Here is a 16,093-nt window from a genome sequence, read left to right on the forward strand (position 1 = left end):
CCTTTAAGGCAGTGGTTCTCAACCTTTGCAGGGGGTGACACCCAAAAATAATCATATTAGAGCTGGGGATAAGCACTTGGAATTGATGATAATAATAATGAATTGCATTTATATGGCGCTTTTCTAAGTACTCAAACTTACTCAAAGCGCTTTACAATGGTTCATTCATTCATACAGGGGGGGGGCATGATGAGTCATTAGTTTGACTCGGTTCCACAGATACATTTGTGAAAATAGCATATCTAAGCTCACAACGCCTCCCAATGCGAAGCGTTGTGAGCTTGTGGATCGGCTATTTTCACAATTTTAGCATCTTTCTTATATTATTTGACAATTTGGCCAATGTTTCACCAGTTTTTATAGCATAGTCTGACCTTAAACGTCCTTAAATTGTCACTTTACTGTCATCTGGAGACCCACAAAAATCATGTAGGGACCACCCTGGGGGTCCCGACCCACATGTTGAGAACCACTGCTTTAATGGAGGACATTGTGAAAGGAAGGAGAGGAGGTGGTTTTCAGTGACGATCTGCAAAGGTGATATGGCTGAAATGATGCCATTTGAACTTCTGTTGAAGTCTGGGGGCATTCCATAGTGAGACGTGGAAGTCATTCTAAGAAAGATAAATACACAACTCAAGCTTCAAAGTTTGACAGTGTAAAGAAAATTAGTGGACACTCATGAAAGTGTTATACTGTACACCTTTCAAGACAGGATTCATCTTCATGTTTCTGAATTCTAACTCCTATACTGTATGTCATTGAGTCCCTACTGAGGGTCTATTGAGTGTTTATTTTTGACCGGATTGAATCTGGGCCTACTACAGTATGAATTATGACATCTCAAATGATACCAAAATGATTATTTTCATAACATGTTGATTGTCTGTTTCAGTGGGTGACATGTACATTTCACACATAGAAAATGGAAAGATGACCCTAACCCTAGTGATAATGAAAGGTGTATAAGAACTACTATATAAGAACATACATTTATTTGTAACAACAGAACACCAAACCAGGACATTATTATTATTGAGATTAGCTGGATTGTCACACGGCAATCAATCATGTTGTGAACTTGTGTTATAGACTAAAGTACAACAGCTGTGCTTGAATTCAGAACGGGACAATGCAGGGAGACACAATACACTTTAAATGTGTATATACATTAAATCGAGACATACATTTGATCTCACTAGATGTTCAGGCCTTCACACCGAGATTTTCAGTTTCTATCCAGTTTCAGGTTTTCTCCATATGGACATGTTACGTCTGTGATGTAAGCCAAGACAAACAAGGTCCCAAAACGATGCTTTGGGACATCTCGCACACGTTTAAACTGAAACACGAAAGGCTCACAAGCCAAATCTTATATACTGTAGGATAGGGTTACATGAACAGGTACAACATATACCACAAGGCAAGGCAGCAAGCATGTGTAAGTAATCATGTCTATTGAATCACAATGAAACAATATAAATTGGTGACATTGAATCTGCCTGGCTGTATGTCATATAATCAGCCATACTATTACACCTGACCTGAGTGCAATAAATCATTCTTGTTTTTCTGCACAATGAAAGGTAAAGTGTAGCTATGAGAGCAATGAATAAGGGCAACATCTGAACCACTCTCACTTTATCTGTGAAGTGCAACAGCGTATAAACGAGGTGTGGGGGGAGTGGTCTGGTGTCTTGCATCCAAATGGTGTGTGCAGGTTTATATAGGACATATATGGTTTATATAGAGGAAACCCTGATGTTTCCTCTAGACTTAGTCAACTGGACCTGAGTTGGCTCTGTAAGCCTACTTGGTCCACTTTCTTAAGTCTACACAAATCTCTTCAACAAGCTCACAACACGTCGCGTTAGAATGCAGTTGTGAGCTTAGATCAACATGGCAAATGTTCCCCCCAGATTATGAATGCTGGGGTTCAAGTGGTCAACAAATTTAGCTGGAGACCCCCCTGGAACCCACTCAAGGACCCCTGGAGCCCCTTTAGTGGGTTACTGAACCACTGTGCTAATCGCTGTGCTAACGTGACGTTAGGGTTCGTGTAGCTCCGATCGGAACCTCTCCCTCAGCTATATAGCTCAGAGAAGCGGTTTCGCTTCGTTGGATGCCGGCAGGGTGTGATATCGGTGAACGGTGGCCAACAGTACAGATTTTTACCTTTTTTCGTGCATTGTATCCAAAATGTTAAGGTAGTCGGCCCTGCTCTCAGATGTTTGCAATTAAGCTTTGCATTTAAGCGACGGGTTGAAACAAGCGCTTAAATTACTTTTTTAGTCAGCCAGTTCCAAATTTTTCCGGGACTTCCGGGTGGTAAAACACAAAGAAGAAGAGCGAGGAACTTTTTGGATACGATGTGCGGAAAAAGGTAAAAATCTGTACGGTTGGCCACTGTTCGCCAGTGTCACACTCTGCTGGCACCCTACAAAGCGGAACCTCAACACGGAGCTATCGTGGAGGTAGCCGCAATATATATCTGGAATCTATAGAGTTGCAATACCAACCCTTGACACCCCATAAATCCAAACAGAAAATTCCTATCTGATTGTGTTAAACAACGTTAAACTCACCAACATTGCAGCTGTACGGAAAGCTAGAATTATCCTCTGTCTATCTGGAAAGCCTTTGTTTCGTAACCGTAGTTGTTGTTGTTATGATCTTCTTTCTGTCAATACATTCTGTGCAGGTGATTATTTTTCTAAGCGTTGGAGTTTAGAAGCGCCCGTTGAAAATCACTCAACGGTCCGGCGTACCACCTGTTTCGAAATTGCACACGATGCAGGAGGCAACAGGACGTTTCGTTGTTGAAAACAAGCGCTTCCAAACTCCAACACTTAGAAAAATAATCACCTGCATCATGGAATTCTTTGACAGAAAGTAGCTCATAACATTTATGAAACAAAAACTGATAGCAGATAGAAAGAGGATTATTCAAGCTTTCCGTCCAGCTGCAATGTCGGTGAGTTTAACGTTGTTTAATAGTTACAATCAGATAGGACTTTTCTGTTTGGATGAATGGGCTGTCAAGGGTTGGTATTGCAACTCTAGATTCCAGATATTAGAAATAGGATCTAAGAGTTGCTTGCGGCTATCGTGGAGGGTGAGGTTCCAAACGGGACTAGGGATCGTGGGGGTATATCAGGAAGCCAGAGAAGGTGCTGTGGCCGTGGTTGTCACACAGTCGTCTTCCGTACATGAGCTGGACGTACACCTGTCCCCCTCTGTCCACGGACAGTATGACGGTCTGGGAGGCGCTGTCCTCCGAGTCCTCCATGTTGTCCTCCCAGGCGCTCGCTATCACCTCGCCGTTCCTCACCAGCTGCACCTTGTAGTACAGCCTCTGCCCGGCCGCGCCCACGTTGGAGTACGCCCTGAACGAGAAGAAGTACAGGCCCGAACGGGGCGCCGTGAAAATACCTGCAAGAGGGGGTCAGAATTTAGAGGGGGTCAATGTTTTTTTTTTTTAGTCCAAGGACCCCTAATCTGAGAGAGACAACTGAAGCAGGGACCACTACTACAACATGCTGCATAAAATTGTGTTAAACGTTTTCATAGATAGCTTCATAGACTTGTGGTGGACAACATTATCATCAGTGTTGTGTAAATTAATGTTTTCTTGTTCATGTTGGATTCATGTTAAAGTGTATTTTCAGTCATTTAACCACGTAAATCCTCAATACTTACTTAGTAAACTTGACCAGACCTACATGGTCTGATCTTTTTACCCTCAACAAAAAACCTTTGTCAAAAATAACTGCTCTAAAAGCTTTTTTGGGAATGCCCCCTATTTGCGAACATGATATGACAAATCATCTTTCGTATACTTTAGAGTCTGTGTTGACCATTTGACGGCACCAGCGCAGTGAGCTCTCACCTATGCCTGGGTTGTAGCCGTCCCCGTGGTTGAGTGAGATGACGTTGAAGGGAATAGTGACGTTGGAGCTGAACGGTCCAAAGCAGCCGGTGCTGAAGTTGAAGGAGGTTGTGAAGGACACATGAGTGCCACCTGGAGTGTCAGAGAGACGGATGTTAATGTCGGCCGCGTGTCTTTTCAGAGCATTTTTATCTTTAGTGATCAAGAAATCGATTGTGTTCCGGGTTGGATTAACATGGAACTAACGTAGTATACTTTAAGTTCCTATTTACCGGTATCACAATGTGAACTCATTTTTCGAGATTTTAAAGAAAAAACACACAAATGTTTTATGTTACATTATTATTACAATCTTTGTGTTTTGCCAATTATTTGGTGGCCCACTTGCAATACCCTCACAGCCCACAGGTTGAGAATCACTGAGTTAGTAATGTGTGATGACTTTAACATAACCCTGATGAGAACATACTGTAGGTATTTGTATGTCAAGTGACAATTTAAGAAAAAGTCAATTTCTGCATCAAAAGTAATCAACAAACTATACTATAACAAGACATGACTCAGTCATGTATACCAGCTTGCTTTCTGTTTTCTCTGATTTGTCTTGCAGAATCTGGCAACACTGCCATAGAGGCGAGAGGCGTGTCTAGTACCATAGCTTGGGAGGACGAGAGTATGGGAAAGTATCCCCATTGGCTTAAAGGACGGCCAATGATGAAAAAGTGTCGAGAAAGTGTTGAGAAAGTGTTGACTAGACTCAGACTCTTCTTAGACCAGCGTGCTTTGCAAGCTGGTAAAAACTGGTCAAACATTGGCCACATTGTCAAATAATATAAGAAAGAGGGATTTTTCTTTACCCTCACATTTTTTTTTACCCTTTAAGCTCACAACACCTGGCGTTGCGAGACGTTGTGAGCTTGTAGATCAGCTATTTTCACAACATTTATCTGTGGAACCGAGTCAAACTAAATTGAATGCCTCAACTCCTACAGTGCATTCCAAGTGCTTTGTCCGTTCAAACATGATTAGGGGGGGGTCAAGGCCTGAAAAGGTTGACAACCACTGATCTATACTCCGTTCCAGTGTATTGTACATGTACCTATGACTGCCTCCACGCTGTCGCTCAGCGTGTCCAGCGTCCTCCACAGACTGAGCAGCCTGTTGAAGGTGATCTCCCTCAGCTGGCCGAACTGCCCATGAGCACAGCAGCAGCCCCGCTGGTGGTTGAACATGCACTCACAGTCATACGTGTTCTTGCAGGGCAGCACCCCCTGATACGCCACTGTCACACAGGAGGATAAAGATGTTGATGAATATACACAGCATAGACATGGCCTAAAGTAATGTTTATCTAATTTACTTTACATCAAAAGCATGCATTAAAATGTATAAAATGTAGCTGCACTTGGGGAGAGTTTTCACATATAAATATAATATATAGTTTTTTCTCCCCCCCCCCCCCCAAAAGACTTCATGGGCCCATAAAAGGATTATGTGTGAGATACAGTGGTGGAAAAGTACTCAAATTCTTTACTTAAGTAAAAGTACCAATACTGCAATATAGAAATACTCTGTTACAAGTAAAAGTCCAGAATTAAACATTTACCTGAGTAAAAGTACAAAAGTATTGGCATCAAAATGTACTTAAAGTACCAAAAGTACTAAAACGTTTGAAAATAGCAGATCTACAAGCTATTTGAAGCTTTTTTCAAATAGCCTATGTATAAAATAGGGCTAAAGTAGTTAATGTATGTTTTGTAATATCATAATTTATATATGAAAAGTAACTATAGTAACTAAAGTTTTCAAAAAAAAATTGTGGAGTAAAAGTACAATATTTGCCTCTGAGATGTAATGGAGTAGAAGTAAAAGTACTGAAAATGGGAAATACTCCAGGAAAGTAAAAAATACCTCAAAAGTGTACTTAAGTACAGTACTTGAGTAAAAGTACTTAGTCACTTTACACCACTGGTGAGATATAAGATTATCAAAAATCAGCGTCAACACTGGAGGCACACCACCACCACCATCATCACCACAATAACAACAACTATAATATCAACAACAGCACCGGACACTGACACAACAAGAACAGACTTATGCCGAGAGACGTACGTACATGCATGGGGTCATGAGAGGAGATAGGACTCTCAATTAGTACAATACGCTGTCGTTTTATGGGTTTCAAATACTGACTAATAATAGTTGTCATGACAGATGTTTACCTGCTGCCTGGCGGTAGAAGTCCACATCGAAGCTCTGACCCTGCGCCCTCCCACTGAGACACAGGAACCCCAGGAGAACCAGCGTGCACGCCGCAGATCTCATCTCACAAGACATGAGGAACCTGCGTAAAGAGATGCTTAAGTTGTGAGGATACGTGCAGGAATAAAGCAAGAATAAAATCCCATGGCTGAAACATGTTGTCAGGCCAAGTGACAAGTCCTAATCTGTGATTTGTGAAACAGCATGAAAGGAGCCTTTCCACACTAGCACTCGGTTTCCTATAAACAATAAGCACAATATGTACAATCATGATGTTTAGGTATTATTCTAAAGTTTTTGTTGTGCTACAGCCAACAAGTTGAAGAAATTGCAGATTGAGGCTTTAACCTATTTGCTTTTTTGAAATATATACGGTATATTTTTTAAATGCTTTTGAACATGTAATTTCCAAATACTCTTTAATCGTAAAATAACAAAAACAAAAAAAATAGCAGATCTACAAGCTCACAACACATCGCAGCTCGACGTGTTGTGAGCTTGTAGATCTGCTATTTTCAGAGCACGGCATGCTTTCAAATTTCAGTTGCCACAACTGAAATCAGTCGTGGCAACTGAGAACTTTAATCCAAGAGGATGGACAACAGTGGAGGGAAGAACACATACAGATGATTGATCATTAGAATAAACATGCTCTGAAAAAGCACACGGCCCACCCATCTGACCACTTAACGCGGCAGCCGTTCGGCTTAAACATATTAACTGATAAATGATGTACTGTATGATGAGTTGATCGAACCATCAGCAAGGTCATTAAAATCAGCCCAACTTTTACCAGCTGCAACATTAAAGTAATTAACCCATTAATGCATTGCAATCCAGTAATATGATTGTGAAATGGATCATTCTGCATGATGAGTACTACTTTAACGCTTTGGAGTACTTCTTCCACAAATGATGAAAAAAATGTGAGGCATTGCGGGTCAGCTGGAAATGGTTTGATGTACAGAAGCATGCAGTGGCTGGTCATCTGCTGAAAGGTCATATAAAGAATTCCGTAACAACTGGCATCAAAGTGTTGTTTTACAAAGTGACCTTGTTGTATTTTATGGTGGCAGTGGCTCAGGAGGACATAGAGCGGCAGCTTGGGAATCAGACGGTTCTTAGTTCCGATCCCCGGCTCCCCCGTGTTACTGTCAAAGTGTCCTTGAGCAAGACACTGAACCGTGTATGGTTTCCTCCACTGTAAATGTAATGCACATTGTAAAGTGCTTTGGATGAAGGCGCTATATAAATGCACCATTTTACCATTTACACGCCTGTCCATGTCGATTTGACAATTCCAATTCAATGTGATTGATATTGAAATTCAAATATAATAAACATAAGTCATACGAGATGGGTCAATTGCATAAAGAAAGCTAGTTATTTTTATCAAGTATTTGTAGTCAATTGCATTGAAAAGTTAAGTCTCTGTATTTAATATATTAATCACATTAATCAACATCAATCATCATCATCATCATCATCATAGATAATAATAGATACAAATAATCTAAATAAGTAAATACATAAATAGATAGATAGATAAATGGATAAATAGATACATAGATAAATAGATAAATAGATAAATAGATAAATAGATAAATAGATAAATAGATAAATAGATAAACAGATACATTGATAAATTGATAAATTGATAAATTGACAAATTGACAAATAGACAAATAGACAAATAGACAAAATAAAAAAATAGAAGCCCTACAGTTATAATTCTGCTGAATGAAGTTAAACTTATAAATTAATTTAAATGTTTACATGTTGTATGCCTCCCCCAAAACGATTTAGAAGAAAACAATATTAAGAGGCCGGTTTACAAGTGACAGGCGATGAAAGGCCGTGTCACAAAATAACCCAGATGAGTAGGTTAAGTATTATAACGATAGATTAAATTGGACTGGATTAGCACACGCACCCAGGCTGTAACAAAAAAAAACACAACCGATTGGGGGCTGTGAGAATGAAAGTTTGCTGAGAATCAACTCACCGTGAACGTTCCAATCGATCCACGTTTGAAAGCGAAAAGCTCTGGCAGCAGAGTCCAGCCTGGGACAGAGAAGAAAGAACCGAATGTCAGACTGAGAGAGTGAAAGCCAGCTGATGGACTGCCACTAAGGTCGCCTCTCTGGTCACTTATATATCGCCTCCAGGTGTGGTCACCTGCAGCCAAGGGGGAGGAGGGAGGGAGATCTGTGTCCAATGCAACCGACAGACCAATCCGTCTATTCTATTCACTCGTCGAAGGTTTCTTCCCTCCTCCAGGCCCATATGCTCCGGGGCTTAGAACCAAAACAATCCATATGTGTGGAAGGCGAGAGCAGGACCCACCCTTGCACAGTCAAAATCCTGAGTGTTAACTGAGATCTGAATAAATGGACCCTTACGGATCCATTTATCACACTGTCAAAGCTCAGTTAACACTCAGGATTTCGCAGTGTGAGAAGCTCCCCTGTGTAAAGTGTAGAGGACTGGAATGTCCTCTGGTGTGTGTATTAGGTTATTATAGGTCAGTGGTGTCAAGTTGGCCGATACCATCAAGTCGACTAAGCTTGTTTCTGATCTGACATGCAGCTCCATGCTGGAAGCATTGTCACTCTAATCCTGCCCGGCCATCCCAGCGGAATCTCTAGTTCAGCTGAGGTGTGGGTGTGAGGGTGTGTGAGGGGGGCTTGGGTTCATGCATGTTCTTGGACTTTTGTCTGTCTTGGAAATATAAGGAAATCTGAAACTTTTGTCACGTTTAGAACAATGCGAGCTTGCTTGAGGGGAGGTTATCTTTAAGATACCGCAGATAGAGAGATAGATTGATATTGATAGATATAATATAATATAGGCCAAATAGAATAGAATAGAATGGAATGGAATAAATTGGATATTGAGACTGGACAAGCTGAGAGTGAGTGCAATCTCTGGACCGGTAAACCACTTAAAGGGATAGTTCACCCAAAAAATGACTTATTTTCTATCAATTACACACCCCATGAAGCCTTGAATTCATGGATATTCTTTTTTGTTCTTGTGGCATTCCTAAGCAAATAATTTGATGACCGGCGGAAAGATGCCAATGTCTCCGGTAGGAGACTCAAAGTTGACAAAAATATCTCCACGAATTCAAGTCTCCATGCGGTGTGTAAAAAAAGTCATTTTGGGGGTGAACTATCGCTTTAAGCCCAATACTTGGTCGACTGGAGTCCCTCGGGGCTATATCTGTTTTCGCTCTCCACTAAATATCTTCGCTGAAAATAGCCGATGTACAAGCTGAAGTATTGTGAGCTTGTAGATCTGTTATTTTCTGCGAACGTTTTCCCCAGAATATGTATGCTGGGGTTTAAGTGCTTAATGTCCATCATCCACGTGTTATTGTACCGACCACGTCATCATCAGCCAGCTGCAATCAAAGCCAGTCAGAGTGGCACATTGTCCTCAGATAAGAATCTCACAGTCACATGATGAGCAAACAGGGACATTGGGGTAAAGTCATGCCATGCCAGTCTAGTGTTAAGTTACACTGGCAGGTAACTTCAGGGACTTTGGCGTACAAAGGGTATGGATCAGTAAAAAGGATGCTTTTCCCTTTCACACTTCATCTGGGATTTTATACCAACAATGAATGGACAGAAAGGCTTGTAATGTTAGAGCAACGTGATGTGAAGCACGGAACCTGCTTGTGTTGGAGAGGTGTGTGTGTGTGTGTGTGTGTGTGTGTGTGTGTGTGTGTGTGTGTGTGTGTGTGTGTGTGTGTGTGTGTGTGTGTGTGAAAATGTTATACTATACTATATTGAGGCTTTCTTTTTAAATCACGTTTTTCAAAACATGTGATGCGATGCAAAGTGTTGTAGAGCTGCTATTTTGAAATAATAATAATGATAAAAAAAATGATATCCTATGTTGCCATTGGAAGACAATTGTATTGCTGTTTTACAAATTTGCCTACAAACCTTGCAGGATTACTTGATATGTACATATAATGTTCCTTATACTGCAACTTACTTATTTGTGCTCTCTTCTTCTTTGCATTCTAAAACTTGGAGACTAGAGAGAACTAAAGTCTTTCCTGTTACATGTAACTTCATTGTCACTACAGCCACAGCTTGTCAGAATCTTGGCCTCTGCCCCGGCTCTGTGTCCCACAGTCACTTCCTTCCAGTACCAGCGTGACTCTGTGCCAAGTGTGTTCATGCCCTTGTTCCACTCGATCCCTCCCCCCCTCTCTGTGTGGCCTTGATTGAGAGACTGATTCCACCTGGGCATCCAGCTGTGGTGCCTACTGTCAGAGTATTTAACCCATTCAAACCGAAATTCATCTGTGTATCAATTTTAACCATTATTTTATACTTTGGCTATTTAAAAATAGCAGATATACAAGCTCATAGCGCGGCACTGAGTGCCACGCTATGAGCTTGTTGATCTTCTATTTTTGAAAAATCTTGAAAATGTGTGCAAATCTTTTAATATCCTTTTTTTAAGTGAACTCATATTTGCTTCTGGGGATCCCTGGAACAAAATATTTTGAGATGGGGGTCCGTGGCCAAATACATATCATTTGGGGGGTCCTTGACTGGAAAAAGATTGAGAACCACTGATATTATAGCAACACAAGTTTTTTTCAGAAAACTGTTTACTGGTTTAGAAGACTATTTTTCAAAAAAATGCAGATCTACAAGCTCATAGCGCCGGCATAATGTGGTGACCTTGTCAACAAGCAGAAATATGATTGTTGTGAGCATGAGATATTAGATTCAAAACAGTTGAACATAGCCTACACAATGTCAGGTTGATTTCATAAAGGATGACTTGATAGCAGTAGGAATATGCAGAATAGTTTGAGGACATAATGTAACCTCTTTGTGGCATTCAGTAATATGCAATATTTTCATTGTGATATAAAATGGTCCATAACTATTTATTAGGGTATAATAAGGTTATTTCTAATACAAATATACACAGACATTTTATAGGTCTACAAATATATAGGCTACAATACCATTGAGAAAACAAAGTGACATGCTGCAAAATTGTTTTACATTTATTTTATTTTTGAAAATGTAAACATTATACCTATAATGACAGTGGTTAAACCATCTATGTAGAACATTCTTATACATATTTTTAAGAGAAGTGAGATCCACAACTAGGCTAATGATTCATGGAAATCCTTTTTTTGTCTGGTACTTCCTACCAGAAGCCAGTCTAAAGCTCTGAGGGATTTGGTTTATTAAGATAAATCTAGGACATGCAAAGCTCTGGATATTAGGCTCTCTTTGTTATGTTTTACTTACACAATAACAATAGCCATGGTGTCCTCTTCCATAATAGTTCACAGCCCACACCACAAGATAAGATAAACCTTTATTGATGATACCCATGGGGACATTCAGGTGTCATAGCAGCAACAGCAGTAAACATGAAACACAGGATAGGTACAGATAGAGTAGAGATAAGAATAAGATCACGGAAAATAATATCTGCACTTGGTCTGTCCTGGTATATTCTACCAATATGTATAGAAGTATACATGTACTGAACAATCTATCACCAGTGAATACATGTATATGCATTAATATAACCTTAAGCCAATGAACATTATGCTGATATACTGAATGTAGATACAATTATGTACAATGGAAAATGGTTTAATTCTGTGAGAGTGTAAAAATGGACCTGCAAGGCTCCAAATTAAAGGAATGTTGAACTAGGGTAGACCTTTATTCCTCCTGCCGGAGCAAATTCAGTTTAAGCTTCACCCAGCTGATGGCTGAGGGGTGGAGCTGTGAAAGGACAACTTTGTTTGTTTTACAACAAGGGTTATTGTATTAGTTTGTAATGATAATAATTAAAAGATGAGTATCATGTATTGCTTTCGTTCTAGTGATTCTAGTGATTTTTAACAGGGGGGGGGCGGGGGCATTCTGTCCATTGGTAAATAGTCATGAACGCAGCCTCCGATTTCCGTGAAACTTTGTACGCACATCCCCACTAGGCCAAGGAAGAAATGCCATTTTTCAAATCATCCTCATGGTGGCGCTGCAACAGGCAAATTCACGTTTTGGCCTATACAGTTCAAGAGTTATAGTATATAGAACCCTGAGCTAGACACTTTAAAATTCAACCATGGTGTCCCAAAATAGGGATAGGGACACCAGGTTGAATTTAAAAGATGAGGTGTTGTTACAAGATATCACAATGTTACACTGTCGAATGACAGAGTATAAATCAATCGAAATGTAAGTGTGTAGAGACCCCGATGGCCTAGTTGTTAAGGAGCATACCACATAATATAGGCTCTAATGCAGCCTAACAGCGAGTTGCAGGTTTGATGCCAATGCCCGATTACCGTTGCTGTGTGCATGTTATTCCCTGTCTCTATTGTGCTATCCAAAATAAAGGCAGACAAGTCCTAAAAATATCTTTAAAAATAGTGAAACCCTGCTCTAAAAAAGCAACAATAATTATAGTGCTGTAACAACTGTCGTACTGAATCTAATGCAATTCTGTCTTGGGAGTGAGCCATGTTTCCTCGATCATCCTCCATCATTTGCATAGTGCAGTTTTCATCTCTCTTTTCAGAGCTCCTATCAACTTTCTATTCTTAAAGAGAGAGACAATACAAAATATACTATAATTTGTATTTGTTTGGCGTCATCCTTGTGCTATGTGTCCAGTTCCCAATGATTGCGTTGCGGAAATTGCGTGACTGCAGCATGCATTTTATGCATTACGCATTTCTCAGAATAAAACAAATCAATAAATAAAAATGTATCAACCACTTAAGAACAATTGTCAACGGTCAATTGTTTTGCGGTAGAGTGTGAACTATATTTCAGATAAACCAGCTGTAAAGTGATCCTGGTACAAAAGGCATGGTCCAGTGTTGCATATGTGACCGCATGGGTGTCGCATTACGAGGCGGGTCCTTTCACAGGCGTTAAATCCCATTCTTGCACGTGACAAAGAACATTTAACGCTCTCTCTGTGTTTTGAAACTGTACCCATGCACTTCTGGAAATCGGCCAGGACTGACACAGCCTGGGGACATTTTGCATTAAGCGAGAATCTGGTCATTACCGGTTTCATGGCTCATGCGTTTACTGTTTGAGGTGTTTACATTTTAAGCCTGATTTATCGTCTCGGCGGGTGGAAACCTCATATGTCCAAAACTGTTTACATTCAGAGATTGACCAGTTCAAAACGTGTCGTTTTGCGCCGCGTTTCGAGCTTGCCGATCCTGCTACTTTTAATGCTTTTGTGTGACACTGTAGTATGATCAAGTAGGGCATTAATGTATGCCCTACGTTTCCCAAGTTATGTGTCTAAAATGTATAAACATATTTTGAAAATAGCAGATCTACAAGCTCACAATGCATCGCTTGTAAATCAGCTATTTCCAAATAGCCAAAGTTTAAATAGGGCGTAAATGTATGTTTTGTAATAATAATCAAAATCTACAAAGTAACTAGTATCTAAAGTTTTCACATAATTTTAGTGGAGTAAAAAGTACAATATTTTCCTCTGAGATGTAGTGGAGTAGGCATACTCCATTTGTACTTTACTTCTACGTAGAAGTAAAGGTATTGAATATTGGAAATACTCCAGTATTAAGAGGTGTTAAGAGAAGGGCAGATTGTGAGGCAGCAGGCAGAATAAGGGATTCATGGGAGGATGTAAAAGTAGATGACTTAAATGGTGACTTCAGTATAAAACAAACATGTGCAATGAGGCCCGGAAACAAGAGAAACAAATCTTTTAATATGAATTTCACTTTCTATACCTGTATATTAGTCTACATATTGGTATTTTGTAAGATGCATATACTTTATACATACTGTAAGTGAGCCCAGTTCTGTCCAGAAATATTAAGTTGAATATGTATGTGCATGATGACACTCACAGGTTCATTTGGTTACATTTGCACACTCTCCGAGTCAACTTAGTTTACTCAGGATTTTACACTGTAGGTTTGTGTTATATTTTCATGTGAGGATAGAAATGTTCTGTAATAGCTAAATTCATCTGTAGTCATTATTTACATTCCTTCTTTTAAAGTTTTCTGTATAAATAAGACATAAAAAGCTCTGCATTATATTCTGATAGTGATCATTGGTAACAAGTGTTTGTTCCATAATAACACAAACACTTAAACGTAAAAAGAAAATACATTTTCCGGTGGGACATCAATTTGCTCATCGACTCCTTGCCCAAACTCAAAACTAATCTAAAATAATTCCTGTCCTCAAAATTCAAGTGGACGTTTAACTTCTTGAACACCTTCATAGTAGAAAGCCCCATTCACCCCTCCTTTCTCTGTAAATATATCATATGATTCTACTGAGCTTTATTCCAATATGTATTGTATTGTATTGTATTGTATTGTATTGTACTGTACTGTATTGTATTGTATTGTATTGTATTGTATTGTATTGTATTGTATTGTATTGTATTGTATTGTATTGTATTGTATTGTATTGCCCCTGGGGCTTTTTGTGTTATCCTTGTGTTATCAATCAATCAACCAAACAATCAATCAAATGTATTAATGTGTCCATCAGTTATACAGTAGTTTCACTTGTTTATTCCAACCTGAAAACGTATTTTCTGTTTACTGACTTACAGAGACTGGATAAACGAGACCCACTGTTACTGAACAAACACCCTAGTCAATATCAATGATTACTGTCAGAATATAAAGCTATATATTTATCACTTATTTGAACAAACAAACAAACAAACACACAAACACAAATCAGCACCTTTAATGTGTGTTGCTGCTCATGGACAGACAGACATTCCTCTCAGAAGAGCCCTCAGGACTGTCTGAATGGACACACTGTCTGGTTTACAGTCCACACACAGTCAAATCCAGAGTGTTCATTCAACTCTGAGAGTGCAAAAATGGCCCCGTAAGCGTTACAATTAACACTCTGTGTTTTGCTGTGCACTTGAAAATAACAACGTGCTCTTGTCCGAGGACAAGAGGATAGTAAAGACGATGGAAACACGACCTCATCCCATTTCTCTATTCATCAGCACAGATCAAGAGAAGCTTTATTCAATATAGGGGTTTTGTTTTTACACAAGTTCAAACCAGACAATAAAGAATGGTCTAATTTAATCTAATTGTTGTCGTTTGTTGTTCCCCTCCATTCATCTATTCTGTCCTTTGTTGACAGGATAACATGTTCAAAAATATTTTCATTAGCCTATTGGTAAAATCAATAAGAAAATCAATAGCATAATTCACTACAAAAAGCAACATTGGAGCAGCAGAGGCATTCATTGCATACAATGACAAACTGAGGAACAATACATTTCAGACCTCTCACTTCATTTGACCTGAATTGTAATAAACCTCCTATATGGCTTACTATTGGACTGGATTACTTGTCAATGCCATTCTCTTTCTGGGGATGTTAGCGATTTCTAAAGCACTTTAAACCACAACAACCACATCAATATGAACATAGAAGCCCCATGATAAAGCTCAATGGTATAGGCTATAGTACAAACATACTTCTATAAGGCATGTCAGGGTGTCACTAAGCTGTTGGTCCCTGTGAAAACACTAAAGATACATTCCATATACTGGTCACATTGTGTTAGACATACATTGCTTGAACACAACTGCTAAGATTATTATTTAGATAGCATGATGTTTAGACAGATGCTATAAGTTTGATGTTTATCTGGTATCCTAGTTACTTTGTTTTCTTTGCACGCTATATTTACTTGTCCATTTGCCCCAGTTTGTTGACTAGGGTTCATGACATTTACTCTGATCTTATTGTAAGTTGCTCTGCATAAGAGCGTCTGCTAAATGCCTAAATAGTAATTGGTTAATGCATAGTTTTCTTTGGATAATATTTCCCCTGGTTTCCCCACCCTGCCTATCCCTGGTATGGATTAAACCAGCGGTTCTCAATTTGC

General features: G+C 39.5%; 1 protein-coding gene across 1 annotated transcript; it reads right to left on the reverse strand.

Moving 5' to 3' along the window:
* Positions 1 to 3,133: 3,133 nt before the first annotated feature.
* On the reverse strand, positions 3,134 to 8,749 carry cbln18 (cerebellin 18; the record flags this gene model as incomplete). Its single annotated transcript, XM_080440366.1, has 6 exons — positions 3,134 to 3,432; positions 3,890 to 4,021; positions 4,989 to 5,171; positions 6,115 to 6,236; positions 8,160 to 8,218; positions 8,738 to 8,749. 6 exons carry the CDS (start codon positions 8,747 to 8,749, stop codon positions 3,134 to 3,136), a joined length of 807 nt encoding a protein of 268 aa, XP_080296492.1.
* Positions 8,750 to 16,093: the final 7,344 nt, after the last annotated feature.

Source organism: Gymnoscopelus braueri, assembly GCF_963280865.1.
Source record: "Gymnoscopelus braueri genome assembly, chromosome: 2".
Lineage (NCBI taxonomy): Eukaryota > Metazoa > Chordata > Actinopteri > Myctophiformes > Myctophidae > Gymnoscopelus > Gymnoscopelus braueri.